Raw genomic sequence first — 20,032 nt, forward strand, 5'->3', positions numbered from 1 at the left:
ACAGCTCATGCAGTTGGATAGAAGCTGGTAACAGAAAGAAACAAAGCACTTGTCTTCTTCCAGCCTCCTGTGGTGGATACTTACCAGAAATCAGGAATATGTATTTTGCACAGTTCAAGCTCTACCCTCACCAAGTAGAGTCTAGAAGCATGGGTTTGGAGCTGACAAATAGTAGCTTAATACCCAGCACTACCTACTCCTTTGACTACATATATCCACATACTTTTTAACTTCAAATGACAGCGATAACTGCAGGGTTGCCCTTTAAAAGATGCAATTCTTGGTAAAATTGGGGTTCAGCCTACTTTCTTCTGTTATGGGGGACTCCGTGAGTGGTAAGCATTTTAAGCTTTGCTACCCATGCGTGGTTTCTCTGGTATTCTTGTTTGTTTGCTTTACAACCTTTTAGAAGTACAAAAGTAATTTTTAATGCAGGGGGTACAAAACCAAGCAAGTTACTATCTCTGATATAATGAAGTACCTCCTACCCTTAACCCCAAAATGGGACAATGCCAGTTATCATAACCATCTCTGGGCAGTGGCCTGTGATATCAGTTACTGTACAGTATTAATTAGCCCTTAGTAGTCACATTTCCAGCTGAGTATTTTTGACCTAAAGACAGAAGTATAAAGTTCACTGTTATAAAGAAGTCGTGTATAAAGGTAAAGGAGGTAGGCGGGAAACAAAAAGTTGTCATATATATGTATGTGTCATATATATATATATAATTTATGGGTATAATCAAAGAAGGTAGTCATAGCTACTGGGATCCAAAATATTGGTGATTTGATCACGAGGCTGTAGTTAGTATTATGACTTCCTTTGTCTGCTACACATTCTTTACACCATTGCCCTTGAGCTGGTCTTTTCTTAGTATATACTGGGGTGACCTAAACCATTTTTGAAGTGTCAGCCCCCCTTTAAGTATCTTGTTTTTTCTTTTCATTTTTGTTTTATTTTACTGCTGGCAGTTTCTATTAACTGTTTCCATCTAGTGAATTTTTCCTGTGTGTATTTTTCTTCGCTAGATATGTTCCATGTGGTTTTAAGTCCTTGAGTGTACTGAACAAATTTATAGTAGCTATTTTAAAATCCAGTCTGCTAATTTTATGATGTTATTTCCAAATTTCTATTAACTGATTTCTCTCCTGATTATAGATTACATTTTCCTGCTTGTTCACATGGCACCTGTTTTTTTTTAATTTTATTATTATTATTTTTTTTTATCAGAACAGGACATTGTGAATTTTTTTACATTTTTAGGTGCTGAATTATGTTGTACTTCTTTAAAGAGTGTCAGCACTTGTTCTGGCAAGCAGTGTAACTACATGTGCATCAGTTTGGCCCTTCTGAGGCTTGATCTTACATATTGTTAGGGTAGGTATGAAGCAGCCTTTATTGTAGGGTTATCATAGCCTCATTACTGCAGCTGTGTGTCCCCTCTGTGTGTACCCTTTGCTGAAGGCCTTGGGTAATCAGTGAGCACACCACTTTTGCTGGTAGGATCTTGGATGTCTCCCAACCCTGTATGATAATGCAGGAAGGCTCAGCTTTCAGCTCCCTGCATGACATCTGGAGCTTTACCTCACAGATACGGAGATTAACATTTAGCAGAGGGTTCAAAGCGATAGATCTCTGGAGATTTTTTTCTCTGTGTAGCTCCTTCCTCTTTGGGAATCAGCCCTGAAAGTTCTGGCTGTTTTACTAGCTGCTTCACTCTTCCTGATTTTTGTCTCCTCGACTTACAGGAACACATTGCTCTGCTTGAGATTTGTACTTCTGCGTTCCAGTCCAGATAGTGGTCTGGGTAGAAAGCCAGGCGATGAAAGGGCTCACTTCATGTGTTTCCTTTCTGTCAGGGTTTACTGCCCTACACTGCTTACTGCCCAGTGTTTAAAAATTGTTGCTTCCTATTTTTCCAAAATTTTTAGTTATTTATAGCAGGAGAGTAAGCCTGGCTCCATATGACTGCAAGCAGAAGTCTGTTTTTCTATTAATTTTACTGTTGTACATGGCAGACCTAAAAGGCATCTCAAAGAACCTCCTGGATTCCACACGTAGTCCAGAATCCATTATCTAGCAGCAACCTAATTTCTTCTTGGTAACTAGAACTAATCACACTAGCCAGTTCAGTAATCTCTTCTTGCCTTTGTGTGAGTGGCATATAAATCCCAAACAACAGTTAGGTGATGACCCTTCTTATTCAGGGGGAAATATTGTATTCCCCAGTGGAGGCATTCCTCCCTCATAAATAAGACCTTCACACTGTAGAGCTCAAGATGTGGGGACAGGACGCAAAAGTTTTGTATATGGTTAGGTATAAAAATGAAAGGAACCATTCCCAGGCCACACCTTGGTTTACAGACTTTTATTTGGGCCTTGGAAGAAACTGCATCATGCATTTGGTTGCTCATTCAAAGCATATGTTGTATCCTATAAGGTAGAACCCCTTTCAGTGTGTTGTCTCCCACTGGCACCTTAAATGGGTGGAGATAGGAGCCAGTAGCTTAAGAACCCACATGTTCCAGGCACTCTGCCAGGTGTGGTAGATGCAGTAGTAAACCATAGCAGTGCCCCCCTTCCTGCCACACACAGTACTGGAACTCACATTGTAGACTGATAAACTGGTGCGTATAACATGAAACAAATGGAAGGAGAGTTAAGTGAATAGTGTTAGGGCTCCATTTCCATATAGTGAGCATATATGTTCTCTCTGAGGAGTTGACACATGAGCAGAGAACTGAAATGAGGGAGTAAGGCATGTGAGTATCAGGTGGGAGAACATTCTATATAGACAGAACCTGAAGGCTTTCAGGCAGAAATGAACCAGGTGGACTTGAGAGACAAGAGTTGTGTGGTGAGCAGAGGAAAGCAAGGCAGGACATGGCAACAGATGGCATTGGAGGGGTAGGGAGGACCAGGTGCTCTGTGGTCTTGTAAACCATGGTAAGGGATTGGGATCATAGTTGTGGGAGTGGTGTCATCATTTGGTTTCTTTTCTTTTCTCTTTTTCTTTTTCTTTTCTCTTTCTCTCTATTCTAGATTTCTGTGCTTACTCTGTGGGGGGAGAATCAGGAAGATGATCTAAGTTATTACAGTCCTTGCCAGAAATGGTTGCTTGCTTACAACAGGGTAAAGGGACAGAGATAACATGGTCATAATAAGTAAGAACACCTAGTAAGTCAAGTACTTTAAAATACTTGCTGGAAAAAATAAAGATTTTTCCAAAAGTAAAACCCATTCCAAAGCTCTCAACCCTTTTTCTATATGCCAGCTAAACTAAATAATTCATTTGCTTAAGTTTTCCTGTTTGTATCACATTTCCTGATTTTCCTTTGTTTTTTATAGCTGTAGTCATTTCTTTTAAATCTTTGTAATCTCGCAACTAATATTTTCTGGCATTACGTGTTCTGATTTCTAGCCTAATTGTGTACATTACTCCTGTTAGACTGTCAGCTTTAGAATATGCTATCATAATTACCATGAATTCTGAACAAAAAATTTGCCATCCATGGGGATTATGTAGTTGAGTTTCCTCTTTCCCTATTATTACTGCTCCAAGCATTACAGTTATTAAGTAGGTCAGAGGGTTTTTTTTTTTTTTTGACAGATTCCAACTAAGACGACTTTGATTAGCTCTTCCCTCACTATCTTTTTAGTCTATTCAGTCTCTCTCAAATAAAATCTTAAAAAAAAAATTAGTAAATAAAAACTAGGGTGATTTTTGCATAAAACAAACTTTATTTGAAGGAAACAATACATATCCCTTTTTGGGAAACCACAACTGAGTATATTCAAGTCAATTATCATTTTAGGTTTTTTTTTCATGGAGAATGTTTCTACGTATTGACACATTGTGTTCTTATCAGCAGTTGGTAGCAAGACCTTCCAGTATGAACTATATGGTAGCTCCTGTAACTGGTAACGATGTTGGAATTCGTAGAGCAGAAATTAAGCAAGGGATTCGTGAAGTCATTTTGTGTAAGGATCAAGATGGAAAAATTGGACTCAGGCTTAAATCAATAGATAATGTAAGTATTTTTAATTCTATTTCAGTTTGTCCAATAGCTTATGAGATACTAAGTGATCAATATTAGAAGAATTTACAGTGGAAATGTTTTAATTAATTGTAATATTTGATTTATAATCAAGATCATTTTAAAATTGTTAATTTTTTTCACTTGGAGATGCCTTATTTTGAAGAGTCAGAGTTGGTAATTTATTACTTTAAATGAATTTTGTTTTTGATCTTTCTGTAATAAAGTTCACTGGTCTTCATATATTATAACTTGGTTGTATAAATAAAATGGCATTCAAAAAGGGCATTATATGTGATGTTTAAGAAACTGAGAATGAGAGGGGCGCCTGGGTGGCTCAGTGGTTGAGCATCTATCTGCCTTTGGCTCAGGGCATGATCCTAGAGTCCTGGCATCAGGTCCTGCATTGGGCTCCCCACGGAGAGCCTGCTTCTCCCTCTACCTATGTCTCTGCCTCTCTCTCTGTGTCTCTCATGAATAAATAAAATTAAAACAAAAAGACCAGTGAGAATTGGTAGCCTTTATAGTATGTATTTTTAAATTAAATAATGATCATTTAACTTGTGAAGTGGGTTTGCACGTTTGTTATTTCCATCCTTCATTTTGAATTTAATAGGTCATTTTTTTGAGCAAAAGTGATTTTCTAATTAGGGCAGCCATTCCTTTACCTTTGTAATTTCCCAGGGTTACTCTCTGAGGAGGCATTTAGGATTGTTACGGATATGCTGAGTCTTTACCCCGATTTGTGGTTTCAGGCATTATGTCTTAGATTCCTTATTAGTCTTAAGTCTTGTTAGCTCAGTGTGTCCAACCTTTTCACACAGGAAGTGATAATGAGTGTCACACTGGTAAATGACTGAGGCTCATCTTGGCAGGCAGGCCCGACCGACCTTGCCTGCCTGCCCAGAGAGCTGAGGTCATCTATGGCTCTGCACATGCATAACTTAGGACACATCAGCATGCTTCTTCAGGAAGCCCTAATGTTACTGCTCTCCCTTTGTTTTCAGTAAATAGTATATGTTGCCCCCCCCCCTTTTTTAAGAGTTTGTTTATTCCTGAGAGACACAGAGAGAGGGGCAGACATAGAGGGATAAGCAGGCTCCTTGCAGGGAGCCCAATGCGGTACTCAATCCCAGAACTGGGGTCACAACCTGAGCCAAAGGCAGATGCTCAACCACTGAGCCACCCAGGCGTCCCATATGCTGCCCCTTCTGTCAGGATTTCTTCTCTGCTTCTTCCTCTGTCCTAAAAGACAGGACACTCTTCACAGGCCCCTATCTCCATTGCAGATATCCCTGCAGTAGATTTCTCCATTTGGCCAGTACTCATTGCTCTGAGCATTTTACAGGGTCCTGCCTAATTTTCAGTACTGCTCTAAAGCAAACTGTAAGACACAGAAGTTGTATCTGACCCAGCCTAGGAGGATAGAAAAGGTCCAACTTTGGGATCCCTGGGTGGCGCAGCGGTTTGGCGCCTGCCTTTGGCCCAGGGCACTATCCTGGAGACCCGGGATCGAATCCCACGTCAGGCTCCTGGTGCATGGAGCCTGCTTCTCCCTCTGCCTGTGTCCCTGCCTCTCTCTCTCTCTCTGTGACTATCATAAATAAATAAAAATTAAAAAAAAAATTTAGAAAAGGTCCAACTTTGTAGATGCTTTCATTTTTTACCAACTTTACTCTTCTATACTTATATTTTTTTCAATATCTAAGATTGGGAGTTTATAGAAGTATAAATATCATGTAGGTTTAGTTCTTTGTCGACTAAACTTGAGTTTTCTGTATTTCGTAGGGGATTCCTTGTATGAAAGAATTGGAGTGGATCCCTGAGTGGCTCAGCGGTTTCGCGCCTGCCTTTGGCCCAGGGCGTGATCCTGGAGTCCGGGATCGAGTCCCGCATCGGGCTCCTGGCATGGAGCCTGCTTCTCCCTCTGCCTGTGTCTCTGCCTCTCTCTCTCTCTCTCTCTCTCTCTCTCTCTCTCTGTCTATCATAAATAAATAAAAATAAATCTTAAAAAAAAAAAAGAATTGGAGTAGTATTGAATGTACTCACCTTTTTAGGCTATTAAATAAACTCTAATCTTATTTATTTTTAATTTAGCAAATGGGTTAAGGAGTCCTTCAGCTGCAAGGAGAGCTATGACCTTACACTAAACTATCATTTTTTTAGACTGTAAATGAAATCATAAAATTTCTAACAGTTGACTTCCTTTTCCCTAAACAAAGACCCTGTTGCCAGTACCTATTTTGTATTCTACCAAACTCATAGAAGCTTAGATATATTATGGAAACCTTACTTTTTCTTTTCTCTCTTCTCTTCTCTTCTCTTCTCTTCTCTTCTCTTCTCTTCTCTTCTCTTCTCTTCTCTTCTCTTCTCTTCTTTTAAAGATTTTATTTATTCATTCATCAGAGACACAGAGAGAGGCAGAGACACAGGCAGAGGGAGAAGCAGACTCCATGCAGGGAGCCTAATGTGGGGCTAGATCCTGGGACTCGAGAATCATGCCCTGGGCCAAAGGCAGACACTCAACCACTGAGCCACCCAGGTGTCCCCCCTACTTTATTTTCTTTAGACTTTTTATTCCAAGACAAAGGATGATTGAAGTTGGTCAGGTGGGTGGTGGTGGGTCATGATTGGAGGTAGAAATTACTAGTGAGATCTCCCATTTTTGCCTTATTTCTTGGGGCCACTGCCTTGATAAATTTTCAGTTTTATTTATGTAGTTTTTTTTTTTTTTTTAACTTGGGCAGATTTCTAACATGAACAGTTGATTGCTAATTTTCCAGCGTTTTTAAACCATATCGTAACAGTGGTAAATGACTGTTATTTTATCATTTCCTAGGGTATATTTGTTCAACTGGTCCAGGCAAATTCTCCAGCCTCGTTGGTTGGTCTGAGATTTGGGGACCAAGTACTCCAGATCAATGGGGAAAACTGTGCAGGCTGGAGCTCTGATAAAGCTCACAAGGTGCTCAAACAGGCTTTTGGAGAGAAGATTACTATGACTGTTCGTGACAGGTAAGTTGACTAGACAGTTCAGATGGAAATTCAAGACTAGTTTTCCATTTTCTGGGGCTTCTGAAGATTCTGTGGGTATTATATTGTGTTTCAGAAGATTTCATGTTATTGATTAGCCTTATACTCTGGCAATTGGCAGTTGTATTGCAGATTCTTCTTACATAGTTTTCTTTTTAATAAAGCATTCTGGTTTTGTATGCATCTTATTTCAAAGTTTATCAAATTCATCTTCTAAGAAGTTACTTTCCTGTTTCTATAGATCATAGAAAATGAATGTTGGAAAAGTAAGCAGTATGGCATCTCTGGCCATGCTTTCTAGTTTGCTTAGATATCCAGCATAGGATGGATAAGTGCCAGGGGCCCTGCAGAACTCTGAAGTGGTATAGGAGGAGTTCATGAAACCAAATCTGGCCTTTTGAGGTGGTTATGATGTTCTAGTTCTCAAGATAGAATATTTTATTTAGCAGTCAGTTAATAGCCTAAACAGCACATGAAGTAAGGGCCTCTGTTTATTTTCTTGCCTTTTACTAACAAGTGTTTAGGGTGGACCTATCTCACATTGTTAACAGTTAGCTTTTGGATTTTTATTCTTCTCATTTAAACTTAGGTTTTATCTAACCTTGTTTACAGTTTCTCACACATGGTAGGTATTTAGTAAGCAAGATTTCAAAGAATAAGTTGGACCAATAGGAAGAATGAAATTTTTAATTTCTTTCATTATGTTTATAGGCCCTTTGAACGGACAGTTACCATGCATAAGGATAGTACCGGACATGTTGGCTTTATCTTCAAAAATGGAAAGATAACATCCATAGTGAAAGATAGTTCTGCAGCCAGAAATGGTCTTCTCACAGAACATAACATCTGTGAAGTCAATGGGCAGAATGTCATTGGGCTGAAGGTAAGGAACAGAATTTTTGTCTTACTCCTGCAGTTTTATTTTAGCAGATGTCTTTTTCCATTTGTCTGTTGAGGTTGTGTTTTCATGTTGACCTCCAAAATAAATAGAAACTCCGTGGGGGGAGATGGGTGATGTGGCACGTGGGGCTTGGGCTGTGCTCTCAGGCCAAAGGAAATTGCCTGGGTCATTTGGAATTAACATTCCTAGAGCAGAGGGCTTGACTCTTTGATCTCAGCAGTCCCTTGAACTAGAATTCTATGGAGATGTGGGCATTGAGATTTTGATGACCTTCTGAAAGGATGATTGCTGAGCTTTTGCAACCTAGGAATAGTAGGAAATGAGTAATAGTTTCTGTTTTATATTAGTACCTTTTTTTCCCTCTACAGATTCCTATGTGTGGCTATTTTAAGGTGTAAATGTTTTCATTAAGATCTATTCATTTCATAAACTTGGTTAAGGATGCACTATTAACTGGGGGGATAGGATAGTGTATGTAAGGAAAATTATTTCCTCTTAAGTAATGAAAAGATGATTTTTTAGCTAAAATATTTACTCAGCTTACTTAGTAATTTTGTTACCATCTATACAATTGTGATACTATAGAATTAAACTTGGTAAGGGAAACTGGAAAAAATTATAAAGAGTCAGATTTTAGAGATCTTAGCAAAACATAAAAGAGGACATACATATTTTTACCAAGAATAACATAGTTTCATATTTATGAAATAAAGCCTTAGTATTAATTTTCATTACGTATTTTCAACAGGACTCTCAAATTGCAGACATACTGTCAACATCTGAGACTGTAGTTACTATTACAATCATGCCTGCTTTTATCTTTGAACATATTATTAAACGGTAAGTAGACGGTACTTCAATTTGATGCTTCTGGTCCTGTGAGTTACAAGAAAGTACAGTGCTTATATTAAGTCCCAAGTCTTTGGTTCTTTTACCTTAGGCATGCCACGGTATTTATATCTAGAAAAATCATAGAAATTGGTAGGTAAGGATGATCCCTAACAAATTCCCAAGTACTGCATAAAGTTCACCACACACTTCAGAAGTTTTGACATTTTCTAGTAGAAAAGAGGTAAGATGAGCACAAGTGGGCAGGCTTTCATCTCAGCTTTCAGTAAAATGGATTGTGGTTGCACTCTGCCTACAGCTTCTCTGCTCAATAGAAATCTACTGTGGTGGCTCATGATGGAGAATTCCTGCCTATGAGATGTTAGGAGTAATGGTTTTTGTGCTGAGAGCATCTAGGAGACAGGTAGAGGCTTGTAGGGGTGTGGAGTGTGGTGCTACGATGGTCCTCAGAAATGAGGATTAGGCAGCTGAGTAAGGGGAAAGGAGAGAGAGAGGCAGCAAGTGTTGCTACCTCCCCTAGAACTTTTAAAATCCTGGCTTCTAGCAGAGCTGCTTTTGCCAAGCCAACCTAGGTCCTTCTTTCAGAATCTGTCTTGCCTGTGGAAATAAAACATAATACCTTAATAAAATTTTTCAGTTCCTTGGTAGAAAAAAAAAAAAAAGGGAAGTGTTATAGTCAGGACTCATTGTTTTCAAGTTCTCTTAAACCAGTGCTATGTTCCCCCCTCCCAGTTCATAACAGTGTTGTCATTTTCCTTGTTTTTCGTCATGAGCTTTAATATACAAAGACTTATTTGTGTCTTATCTAACTTTTCTAGCCAAGGTTCAGGAGTCATTCATACTAGATGGCAAACAACTAGATTCCCTGAGACTCCTAGATCTGAACTCATTAAAGAGACTTTCCCTCTTTCCACAATCCCACTTGATGCTCACGAGTGCTAAGTTTGAATGGGAGTTTTCCTGGATTAGCATAGCCTTTCTGAAAAAAGAAACCCAAACCTCACTTTCATAAAGTGACTGACTCTCTTGTAGGATGGCACCAAGCATTATGAAGAGCCTGATGGATCACACCATTCCTGAGGTTTAAAAGTCATGGCACAATGGAAACTTCACCGAACTTCTCCAGTTTACTTCTTGGGCAACTTAACTTTATATTATGCACATGAAGCTTTCCAGGAGCCAGAGCGCATATGCGGCATGATGAAGACCTTTCTATCTTACATTATGGCTGGGAATCTCACTGTTTAGATTGGATATCTTGTTCACACTTCAAGATTGTTGTAGCCTTATCCTGGTTTTACAGATGTGAAACTTTGGACAGATTTACTGATTTTCCTAGAGTAGTTTCTCTACTGGAAACCTGATGCTTTTATAAGCCATTACGATTAGAGTGACTGATACAGTCTTGGCTCTGTGTTAGAACCAATCACCTTTATCTTACATATCAAGTAGAGCTGTTCATATTACTTTAGTTCTATGGTATAATTGCGTTTTTAATGTGTTGCCATAGTACATGTAGAATGACTGCTTTTGATGCTTTTTTAGTTCTGTGGGTGTGCGTGTGCGCGCGCGTGTAAAACACCAAGTACACTGGTTTCATTCCATGTAAGCATTATACAGTGTATGTAGGTTGTAAGAGATTGTGTTGGTCATCATTAAATTGTAACTACCTTCACTTAATATGCTTGAACTGTCGCCTTAACTGTGTTAAGCATCTAGAATAAAAGCCAAAATAGAACTATTGCTGCCTTTCTAAAACCCAAAATGCAGTTCTATGTTAAACTGAAATGTACACTAGCCCAGAACAATGTAATGATACATACTGAGCTATACAGCATAGCTGCTTAGTTGCATTTGAGATTTTTCTAGTCATTGTGTAATGGAAATTTCTTTCTTCTAAAAGTTACCGGTATTTTAGTTTCTGAGAAATGAATCACTATGTATTAAATGTAAAAATTCTTGTACCAAATAGGATAACTATTTTGACTTCCTTTATTCACTTGTAGGTTAAGTGGAATAATACCTAATTTTGTCATTTACTCTTAAATTCTGTAACCTACCCTCTTTGAGATCGTCTTAGGATGTTTCCCAGGTAATCTGTTCCATTTCCTGACCCCTCCCTACAAACAAAATGGCAATGACACTTTATCCTGATTTTTTTCTTTTTGGTTTATGTCTATTCCATTTTAATTAAATACATATAAATAAAGTTGACTTTTAGTCTGTTATTGTGTCACTTGGAAACTTTCACCAAACTTGCACAGGACTTAGAAAACAGGCATGTGAAGTTCCCACCTTGGGCCCGTGGAAGTGGTCTCCCAGAGCAGCTGACACCCAGAATCCCTGAGGAAAGCCCTCTGTGCTGAGAGGGCGGGGGTGTCATGAAGAGTGTTTCTACCTGCGACCAGTACACTGCGGCCTGCACACTTCAGGCTGTGCAGCAGAACTCACGGAGGCCGCCGGTGCTGCTCCCTGCAACAACTGACACCAAGTCATGTTTAATCATACTTAAAACCAACTTTGAAAACTGGTACCCTGACTCAAGTTTTCCATGTCATACAGCCTACAAAATAAAACTTCTATAGTCTTTAAAAACATTGTCATAGTAGAAAGGGAAGTCAGTAGAGTTGTTTTAGAGCTTACCCTTGTTGAAATTTAGAAAAGCGAGCTGAACAATGCTTCCTGGTTTACCTGCCTTGTTAACTGGATTTGGGTCTGTGTATAGTTCCAGAAATGTAAGTGAGTGACACCTCACTCAGTACAGTTTTCAAGGATCAATACTTGCAGTTCTTAAAAGGTACTAGTCTTGGCAATAAAATATTTAAATAAGAAAATGAAAACAGCTTTCATTACAGAAAAATATTTTTAATGTAGAAAAGGTGAGCATTTAATAGCTATAATGAAATAAACCGTTCTATACACAGTAAATATACTGTTACAAGAATTGCTGATCTTTCCCCAGGTTCTTAGAATCTGAGGTCAGTAGGTTATACAAAGTAACCATTCATGAAAAACACAGGTATCCAAAACCCCAATGGGCAGCAATTCTATGGGTCAGGAAGACAGAGCGACTCAGAAGTAGGAGAGAATACTGCAAGTTTTCTTGGAAAATTCAAAATTGTTGTGTTTTCTGAAAGTTTTCTCATCTCAGTTTATTTAGTATCTCCCGGCTACTTAGCCACCCAAACCTGCCTTCTGCCCATCAGCATCCTGGGATGGTTATTGGCCTCACACATGTAATGTTTTCTCCCTAACACTGCCATATCCTTGCCTTGGGAGGATGGCAACTAGTGGCCTTCAGTGAAGTCGCCATGATTTAGGAAGTTTAAAACCACAAATGTCTCATGTGGTAAAACTTCTAATTACTATCATTGCACATTCACCAGTTCATTTGAAAGTTTGGTTTAAAAATAAATAGAGTTCGACTTAACATTCAAGAGAGGAAAAGGCACTTAATACTGCAATTTCCAGAACATAATTTGTCTGTCTTCCCCTCCTGTGATGATGCTGCTACACTGTTCGTTCATCCATATACATGTCACAGCACCTAAAAGAAAGAGACCTTGTGGTTAGGTAGTAAGTTGACCGGGGGCCCCGAAGATATACTCTAAGTACTATGTTGTCTTCTCATCTTGTAATTGGTGTATAAATTAAAAATAACTGCTTAGCACAGGAACTTATGGGGAATAAGGAGACACTTAAATGTAAAGCTAAAATAATGGGTTGCAAATAGATATTCCTAGCCGTAGTCAGGATGGGTGAGAGGAGAAGGTAGGGAACCGGTGTAAATTTGCTCATTCCATTTCTACTGGAAGGAGTCAAATGTTTAAAGCCAGTTAAGTTAAGAATGATCTAAACAGATCACTTAATATAAATGTTAAGAAATAACCACATAACTGGGTGATAGAAGGAAAGGAGTGAAGGTGGTGGTTACTGGTCACAGTGAAAGGTAAATAGATGCTTATAACCAGAGATACTAGAAGAATTAAAAACCATAAATCTTCCAGAAGGTCAAGAGGCAACCATGCAAGTGTAAGCAAAGAGTGGAAAAAACCCAAAAGAACAGAATAATCAATATGCCTACAATGTGCCCTCTCAATAATGAGGGCACACCTCCCAGGATACAAACTGGAACCCATCCTTCGAGGAGGAGACCGGGGGTGGGGGTGCGGGAGTCAGTGGCAGGAGGAAGATTGTTCACATTATTATTTTTGTGTTGTACAAACTTCCTTTTTGGAGTCAAATGTCTGTTAACCTAAATCTCAGTCCCCAAGGACCCAAGAGATGCAGCTGGCCTGGCCAACCAAGGTGCTGGAGGGGAACAGCTACGGCACGGGGAGGAACGGTGTGTTTTCTGCCTGGGAAGAGTATGTTTCCTGATGGGAAAAGTAGGTCTGAGTTCAGCATTTTAGGAAGAAAGGTCCAGTCAACCGCATAACTGCTCACCTGTGTGGCCCTGGATTCTCTCACTGATTTTTCCTCCGAGGAGGTCCCAAACAAGCAGTTCACCAGACTGACTTCCAGATAAAACAGAATTTCCATCCCAGATAAAGCATCTGCAAGAAAGGTGCAGAGATCATCGTCATGACGGAGGGGCTCTCTCTTACCCTGGCCAGAGCAAACCCAAATGACATGATCACGAACTTGTCTGTAAGTGTTTTCACACACTAGTAGCTCAAAAAACATATTACCTCTGGGGCTCGTCTGAAGTCATAGAGGAGATGAGCATTCCTGTCTGCACATCTATGACGTTTAGACAGCCGTCTTCCCCTGTGCTGAGGACGTGGCGACTGTCTGCAACACGAGGAGACACGGCTTCAGAAGCGTGTTGTAAAGGATTCTGACATTTCACCTCTGGCATAATGTTCACTTTCCTTCTCCTTGAGCTACCTGTACTTGCCAGATGATTCTCCTCTCCTTGAAATGCTTCTAAGACCCCGGGCTGCTGACCCTTGGGTGTGAGTGCATTTGCATCTTATACATTCGTTTCTCTGGGCAGCTGACGAACTAAGAACCGTTTCCGCTACAGCCTTCCTGTAGGTGCCGATGGCCCGAGTATACGCTACGGGGCCGGGAAGCAGCCTCACATCCAGGCAACACTTTTATCAGCACTGTTTTTCTCTTTACGTTCTTCTTATTTAAAATCATTCCGATTCCCCCAGTTATCATCTGTATTACAAAGGATAATACTACCTGGGCTAAACGCAGCATCACACACGGTCCCCGAGTGACACGGGATCTGGTGCAACATGGTGGCCGTGGTGAGGTCCCAAATATTCACCGTGCCTTCTTTGGTGCCTGAAACCAACAGTGTACTCGCAGCATTTAAACTAATTGTATCTACCTAAGGAAGAAAACAGAGTAGTCCGCTTAGGGTTACGGTCAAGAGCTGTTCCCCTGGCTGGCCGAGCAAGGTTCTGCTCCGCTGTACGGTGTGCTGACGTGGCTCATGCAGATGGCCTTCACCATTGCTTACTGAATTATTTAAAAATTAAATTCTTCATATGCTAGTGAATAAAATGAAATACTGGTAGGGTAAATGGAATGCTTTTTTTTTTTTTAAGATTTATGATTTATTTTGAGAGAGAGCACATGCGAGAGTGAGTGGGAGGAGTGGCAGAGGGAGACAATTTTCAAGCAGACTCCCCACTGAGTGTGGAGCCCAGCTCTGGGCTCGATCCCGTGATTCACAAGATCACGACCTGAGCCCGACACCAAGAGTCAGATGGTTAGCCGACTGAGCCACCCGGGTGCCCGATTTGCTGTCTCAAAATAGCCTAAAATTGACAGTTTCAGAAAGATACCTCCATGTATTACACATCGTACACGGTGCCAAACGGTCTGAAGCACAGCTGGCCCATGGTTACCTGAGGGATTTGGGAGAAGCCGGGGTCTCTCAGGGTTATGTTTCCAGGCCCACCCGGAGTTACGTACTACGTAAATATTTCTCAACCTCAGCTCAACTGTCGACCATGAAAATCAGGCATCAATTCACCACCTCCGAGCAAAGGCAGTATTGTCAGCTCTAGTGGGAGATGCAGCAGCGGGACCCAGGGGGACTGGAGGGGATGGGACAAGTGACAAAGCACTAGCTTCAGTCCTGCCCCGGCTCGGGTGCACTTCCCTGGGCCACCCCAACATCAGGTCCGTGTCTTCGCCTGTCGGAGGGCGTCATGCTAGAACAGACGGCCCCTTCCACCTTCTGTGTCAGAAAACACGAAAGCCGAGGAGGCACACTGTGTTGCCCCAAATAGTTTGAGGGTGTCCAAATATTCAATGTCTTGGAAATCTGATGGGACCATAGCTAGTTGTTGGGAACCAGCAAATTGGAGGAAAAAAAAGACAAAGCAGACTTGGAAACCCAAAGAGTCCATGCTCTCTTCCAATAAGCATAATAAAATGAGAGAGAAAAATGGACACACAGCTAAAACCAACCCCCGCCCCCTCCTCTGGCCTCAGGCTCAGCGGGGAGCAGCGCTGTTGCTGGCACTCACACTGACGTCGTGTTCCAGCTCGGCCAGCATGTCAAACCGCTGTCTCCTGGTGCAGGTCATTTCTGCAGGAACACCAGACCACACCTAAGGTGGAATATATTGCAGAAGGTATTTCTTGCGCACGAAAAGCATTTCTAACACATTCGAGAAAAATGCTTGACTGACCAACTTCCAGTTAACGTACTTGCCAAGAAAATAACGCTGTTTTTCTCTTTACATGAGAAATGCTTCTGGTTCCTCTCCTGCAGTGCCAGGCTTTTATTCCGGCCACAGGCACTCCCGAGTGCTGGTGCCTGTGTCTGTTTCTACCCTTTGCACTTGTGGCTGTGATTTTTATGAGGACTAAGGAAACCTGAGTGCAAGCGCATTGTAGTGTGTCTGTTAATGTTTTGAGAAGACCCGAAAAGGCAAGTCCCCCCAAAAAATTAATAGAATTTGGTGTAGGCAAGGGAATTTATAAGAATGGGGGGAAATCCTGAAAAACTCTTGAAGGAATTCTAACAGTTTTAGGTTCTTGCTTTCTTTTTACATAAATGCAAACTGGAAACTGAATATGATGAATACTGGTGGGGTGTTTGCCAGATAGTTGTGGAGGGTTCCAAAGAAGGGGCTGAGGATGGCCCCGCATCAACAGAATGGTGAATGAATGTGTGTCCGCCTGTGCTAACTTGAAATAAAATGTGTCCTCTTTCCATGATTCCCCAGTTTAACTTGACATTTTCTAATTAACTGGTTAACTGTTAGTCCTGACTGTGTGAGATCAGATGGGCTGCTACTGTCTACAGCTGGCCCTTGAACAATGCTGGGGTGGTTGGGGGTGGGGGGCGACACCCCACCCCATGCAGGTGAAATCTACTTATAACTCTGACTCCCGCAAAGCGTAACTGCTAATAGCCTACTGCTGACTGGAAGTCTTACCAGTAACACAAACAGCTAACATAGTTCGTGTTGCATGTATCGTGGACTGTAGTCTTACAATAAAGCTAGAGCAAATAAAATGTTAAGCAAATCATAAAGTGAATTTACAGTACTGTACAGATTTATCGACAAAAATCCACTTATAAGGGGACCTGTGTAGTTCAAACCTGTGGTGTTCAACGGTCAACTGTATTTCTCTGTTAACTCTGTCTTGTGAATTCCACATTGTTCCAACCCCCCAGTTGAGCGCACATGGCACAAAAAAATCATGAAGACTTCCCATTGAAAAGTACACAGGTTAAAAAAACACAGGTAATAACATTCAGTATCTTTCTACGTCACTTACACACTTTGTGAAAAATAGTGAAGTGACTTAGCACATTAACAACGGGTAGTAGAATGGTTTATAATACTTGTATTAACCAAACATTTAAAAAAATATTCTATTTATTTATTCATGAGAGACACACAGAGAGAGGCAGAGACATAGGCGGAGAGAGATGCAGGCTCCTCACAGGGAACCTGATGTGGGATTCGATCCCGGTACCCCGGGATCACGACCTGAGCCAAAGGCAGACGCTCAACCAATGGGCCACCCAGGCGCCCCTTACCCAAACATTTTAAGTTAGAAAATATATACAGACCTTCACTGTGGAGTCCCACGATGCAGAATACAGTCGGTTGTCATGCCAACAGATCTTACTAACGGCATCATCGTGTCCCATTAACGTGTCCTGGCGTCTTGCAAATGCTATAGAATAAAAATAGCTGACATAAAAGATAATGAGAACTATTAAAAAGCATTCCAAAAAAAAAAAAAAAGCATTCCAGCTTCATTCTGAGACTCTTAAACACATATTATGTTGTTTAATTCTAATCTTACTGAGACTCGCTAGAATTACAAATTACTTGTTTTCATCTTACTAAACCAAAATACTCAATATCTGAACTTAAAACTAGAAGTCTCCAGGTCTGGCTCATTTGTGTTTTTTTTTTTTAATTTTTATTTATTTATGATAGTCACGGAGAGAGAGAGAGAGGCAGAGACACAGGCAGAGGGAGAAGCAGGCTCCATGCACTGGGAGCCCGACATGGGATTTGATCCCAGGTCTCCAGGATCGCGCCCTGAGTCAAAGGCAGGCGCCAAACCGCTGCGCCACCCAGGGATCCCTCATTTGTGTTTTTACCTCAGTTTAAACCACAGAGCGAGAGAGTCCTGCTGGAGAAATTATTAGGTTCAATAATCATAGTGAAAGCCACCAGTACTATCTTTAGCTAATATTTGTTCCTTTTTGGAAACAACACAGTAGAAGACCTGTGCCACCAGCAGAAGACCTGTCCTTCCTGCTTTTCGTCCCCAGAGATCACTAAGCCGAGTGAGGAATTACACCGGGAGCCCAGATACATACATGTTATTATCCCATGAAGAACTTATGACAGTGGCATCTCCTGGCAAAAGTAAACAAGATGATAAAGCCTGAAATGCAAATGGTTCAGCATTAATTATTTACAATAATTAGTAAATCCCTAACACGGTAAAACTAACTTGTAAGCTGCCCCCAAAATTCATGCTCAAATTCTATTTACTTTTGTCTCCTCACGTTTGGGACTTTTTTTTCCCAATGGCTAATTCCAGATGCTTAGTTTCCTCCCAAACGTAAGAAAGAAAGTCAAAGCGTGTCCAGTGCATGTGGATCTAGCCTGAGGATTTTTAGGGGCCCTGGTGGCCCTCAGGGCACTGGGCTGGAGGAGCTCCTAGCCTGGGTAAATCGTGAGGGGAGGGTGGGCTGCGTATTATCCTTAAGAAGTCTCTGGACTACAGACTTGCACAGGTAGGGAGAACTTCCAAAAATCTGCAGGGAACTTCAAAACCTTTTGGGTGGTTTACATTAACAATAAGATGCATTTTTCTTTTTTTTTTTTTTCCAGAAGAACTGGTTTTCAAGTATTTGGTGTCCTACCAACTCAGAAATGCACACATTATTTAAAAGACATAGACATGTTTAGTTTGCCAGTTCCAGAAAAGGAAAGATTTACTATGGAGAAGTCTACTGGGTGGCACTTCTAGTTTTCCAGACTACAAACCAAATCACGGTATTATGAGAAAAAGGCACCCTGAAAAAATTTTAATTGAATTGAGAAGTAATCTCACTGAGGCATTCTGTAGACACCCCATGGGAATAAACCCAATTGCTTGGGGAGAAACGAAATGCCAGTATAGGTGCGTATAACACAAACTGCTGCATGAACTTCCATCATACCACTGGTTTAAAATTAAAGTGAACTCACCATATTTGAAAATGATATGCTTCTTTGTAGCATTTTGGATTCCTTAGAGAACATCTTCAAGGTGGAATCTGATTTAACAATGAGAAGGGAAACGTATGAGAAAGATTTCCTGACCCTTCCAGAGGTCAAACACCAACCAGAGACCAGCAGGCAGTGGGGGTGGCAGGTGGGGCCCCCTCTGGGGACCTGTCAGCCCATGACAAGGACACTGTTGCATCCCCAGTGCAGGACCAGCACCCTGCTCACATTTCAGCAGGACTGAACGTGGAGCGGGCCTCGTCACGGACAGAAGCTAAGAGTTCGAGAGGAATAAAGTAGCAATTTTATAAAGACCACAAAAATTATAGTAATATATGTTTTGTTTTGTTTTTTAACAAATGGCCTAATTATGGTGTGATGCCCCTGTAGAGAATTAGCATTTCTGGAGGAACCAGATTTCCTAAAGAATAATAAAGTAGGGATTAAAGTTTCCTCTCCTAACAGAAGCTTTAAAAAGTGTAGAATAATCTCTTGGAAATCAAGACTTGCAAAAATGACATTGAGCTCCAAACATCCCCTATTTGAAGCAAGTAACACATTGCCTAACTTGTAAACACACAACATGACAGCTAAAAGGTCAGAGTGAGCCTTAAACAATTTCTTCTGTATAGTAAAATTTAACGTTTCTTTTTTTTTTTTTGTTTGTTTTAAGATTTTACTTATTTATACCTGAGAGACACAGAGAGAAACAGAGAGAGAGAGAGGCAGAGACACAGGTCCAGAGGGAGAAGCAGACTCCATGTGGGAGCCTGATGTGGGACTCGATCCCGGGACTCCAGGATCAGGCCCCGGGCTGAAGGCGGGCGCTAAACTGCTGAGCCACCCGGGGATCCCCAAGTCTAACGTTTTGACCTAATTTTCTCAACACCGACATACCAAGTCCTGAGACTTCATAAAGTGGAAAGCATTTCCAGCATCAGCTTGGAAGCAAAGTCCAAAGAGTGAACACAGCATTCCCTGAACTTGGCCCTGTGGGGCCTTCCTGAGACTCTCCGGACCGACCTGCCTTTGATCCCGCAGTTCCGAGCATTCGCCTCAAGGTCACCAGCAGCTTATTACCCTGGGGCAGCCTCAGGGAAGGAAGCCCGCAGGGCTGCGGGTAGCCCCACGGGTAAGGATGCTGTTCTCCCAAACAGGACACCCCCCCCCCACCCCGTGCTAGAGGCGACCCCGACAAAGGCTGCCGAAGAGCCAGGCTCCCAGCTGAGGGCCACCCAGGTGCCCAGGCAGCGAGGTGTACACCCCGGGTGTGAGCAACACGGGTCCCTTCGGGGTGACCATCAGGATACGTATAAATCAATAATATGAGTTATTAACAGAAGAAACAAACAGGAAAAAAAAAAAAAGCTCTTGACTTAAAAAAAAAAAAAGGACCCGCTTTCCCCTTTATTTGGTAATTGTACAAAGAAGTGATAATCATGCTTAATGAGCCTCAGGGCTTTATGGCCTGGACGCTCCCCAGACTCGTGGT

General features: G+C 41.2%; 2 protein-coding genes across 10 annotated transcripts in view; one reads left to right on the forward strand and one right to left on the reverse strand.

Moving 5' to 3' along the window:
- Positions 1–11,035, forward strand: part of LOC112678488 (syndecan binding protein) — a 38,615-nt gene extending 27,580 nt beyond the window's left edge. For 4 of the 7 annotated variants that reach the window (XM_035708518.2, XM_035708520.2, XM_025477795.3 and 1 more), the window contains 5 exons: positions 3,871–4,032; positions 6,878–7,053; positions 7,783–7,954; positions 8,721–8,812; positions 9,854–11,035. In XM_035708518.2, the coding sequence (XP_035564411.1) occupies positions 3,871–4,032; positions 6,878–7,053; positions 7,783–7,954; positions 8,721–8,812; positions 9,854–9,908 (657 nt within the window). In that variant the 3' untranslated portion in view covers positions 9,909–11,035. The remainder of the gene's footprint in view (positions 1–3,870; positions 4,033–6,877; positions 7,054–7,782; positions 7,955–8,720; positions 8,813–9,853) is intronic. The other 3 variants (XM_049103937.1, XM_025477798.3, XM_049103939.1) reach the window with 1 other exon arrangement.
- A 630-nt stretch (positions 11,036–11,665) lies between these two features.
- Positions 11,666–20,032, reverse strand: part of NSMAF (neutral sphingomyelinase activation associated factor) — a 63,728-nt gene continuing 55,361 nt past the window's right edge. For all 3 annotated transcript variants that reach the window (XM_025477792.3, XM_025477791.3, XM_035708515.2), the window contains 8 exons: positions 18,523–18,590; positions 17,643–17,710; positions 16,878–17,001; positions 15,316–15,399; positions 14,015–14,165; positions 13,513–13,615; positions 13,268–13,377; positions 11,666–12,368 (listed from right to left, as the gene is read on the reverse strand). In XM_025477792.3, coding sequence (XP_025333577.1) covers positions 12,274–12,368; positions 13,268–13,377; positions 13,513–13,615; positions 14,015–14,165; positions 15,316–15,399; positions 16,878–17,001; positions 17,643–17,710; positions 18,523–18,590 — 803 coding nt within the window. In that variant the 3' untranslated portion in view covers positions 11,666–12,273. The remainder of the gene's footprint in view (positions 12,369–13,267; positions 13,378–13,512; positions 13,616–14,014; positions 14,166–15,315; positions 15,400–16,877; positions 17,002–17,642; positions 17,711–18,522; positions 18,591–20,032) is intronic.

Source organism: Canis lupus, chromosome 29 (genome assembly GCF_003254725.2).
Source record: "Canis lupus dingo isolate Sandy chromosome 29, ASM325472v2, whole genome shotgun sequence".
NCBI lineage: Eukaryota > Metazoa > Chordata > Mammalia > Carnivora > Canidae > Canis > Canis lupus.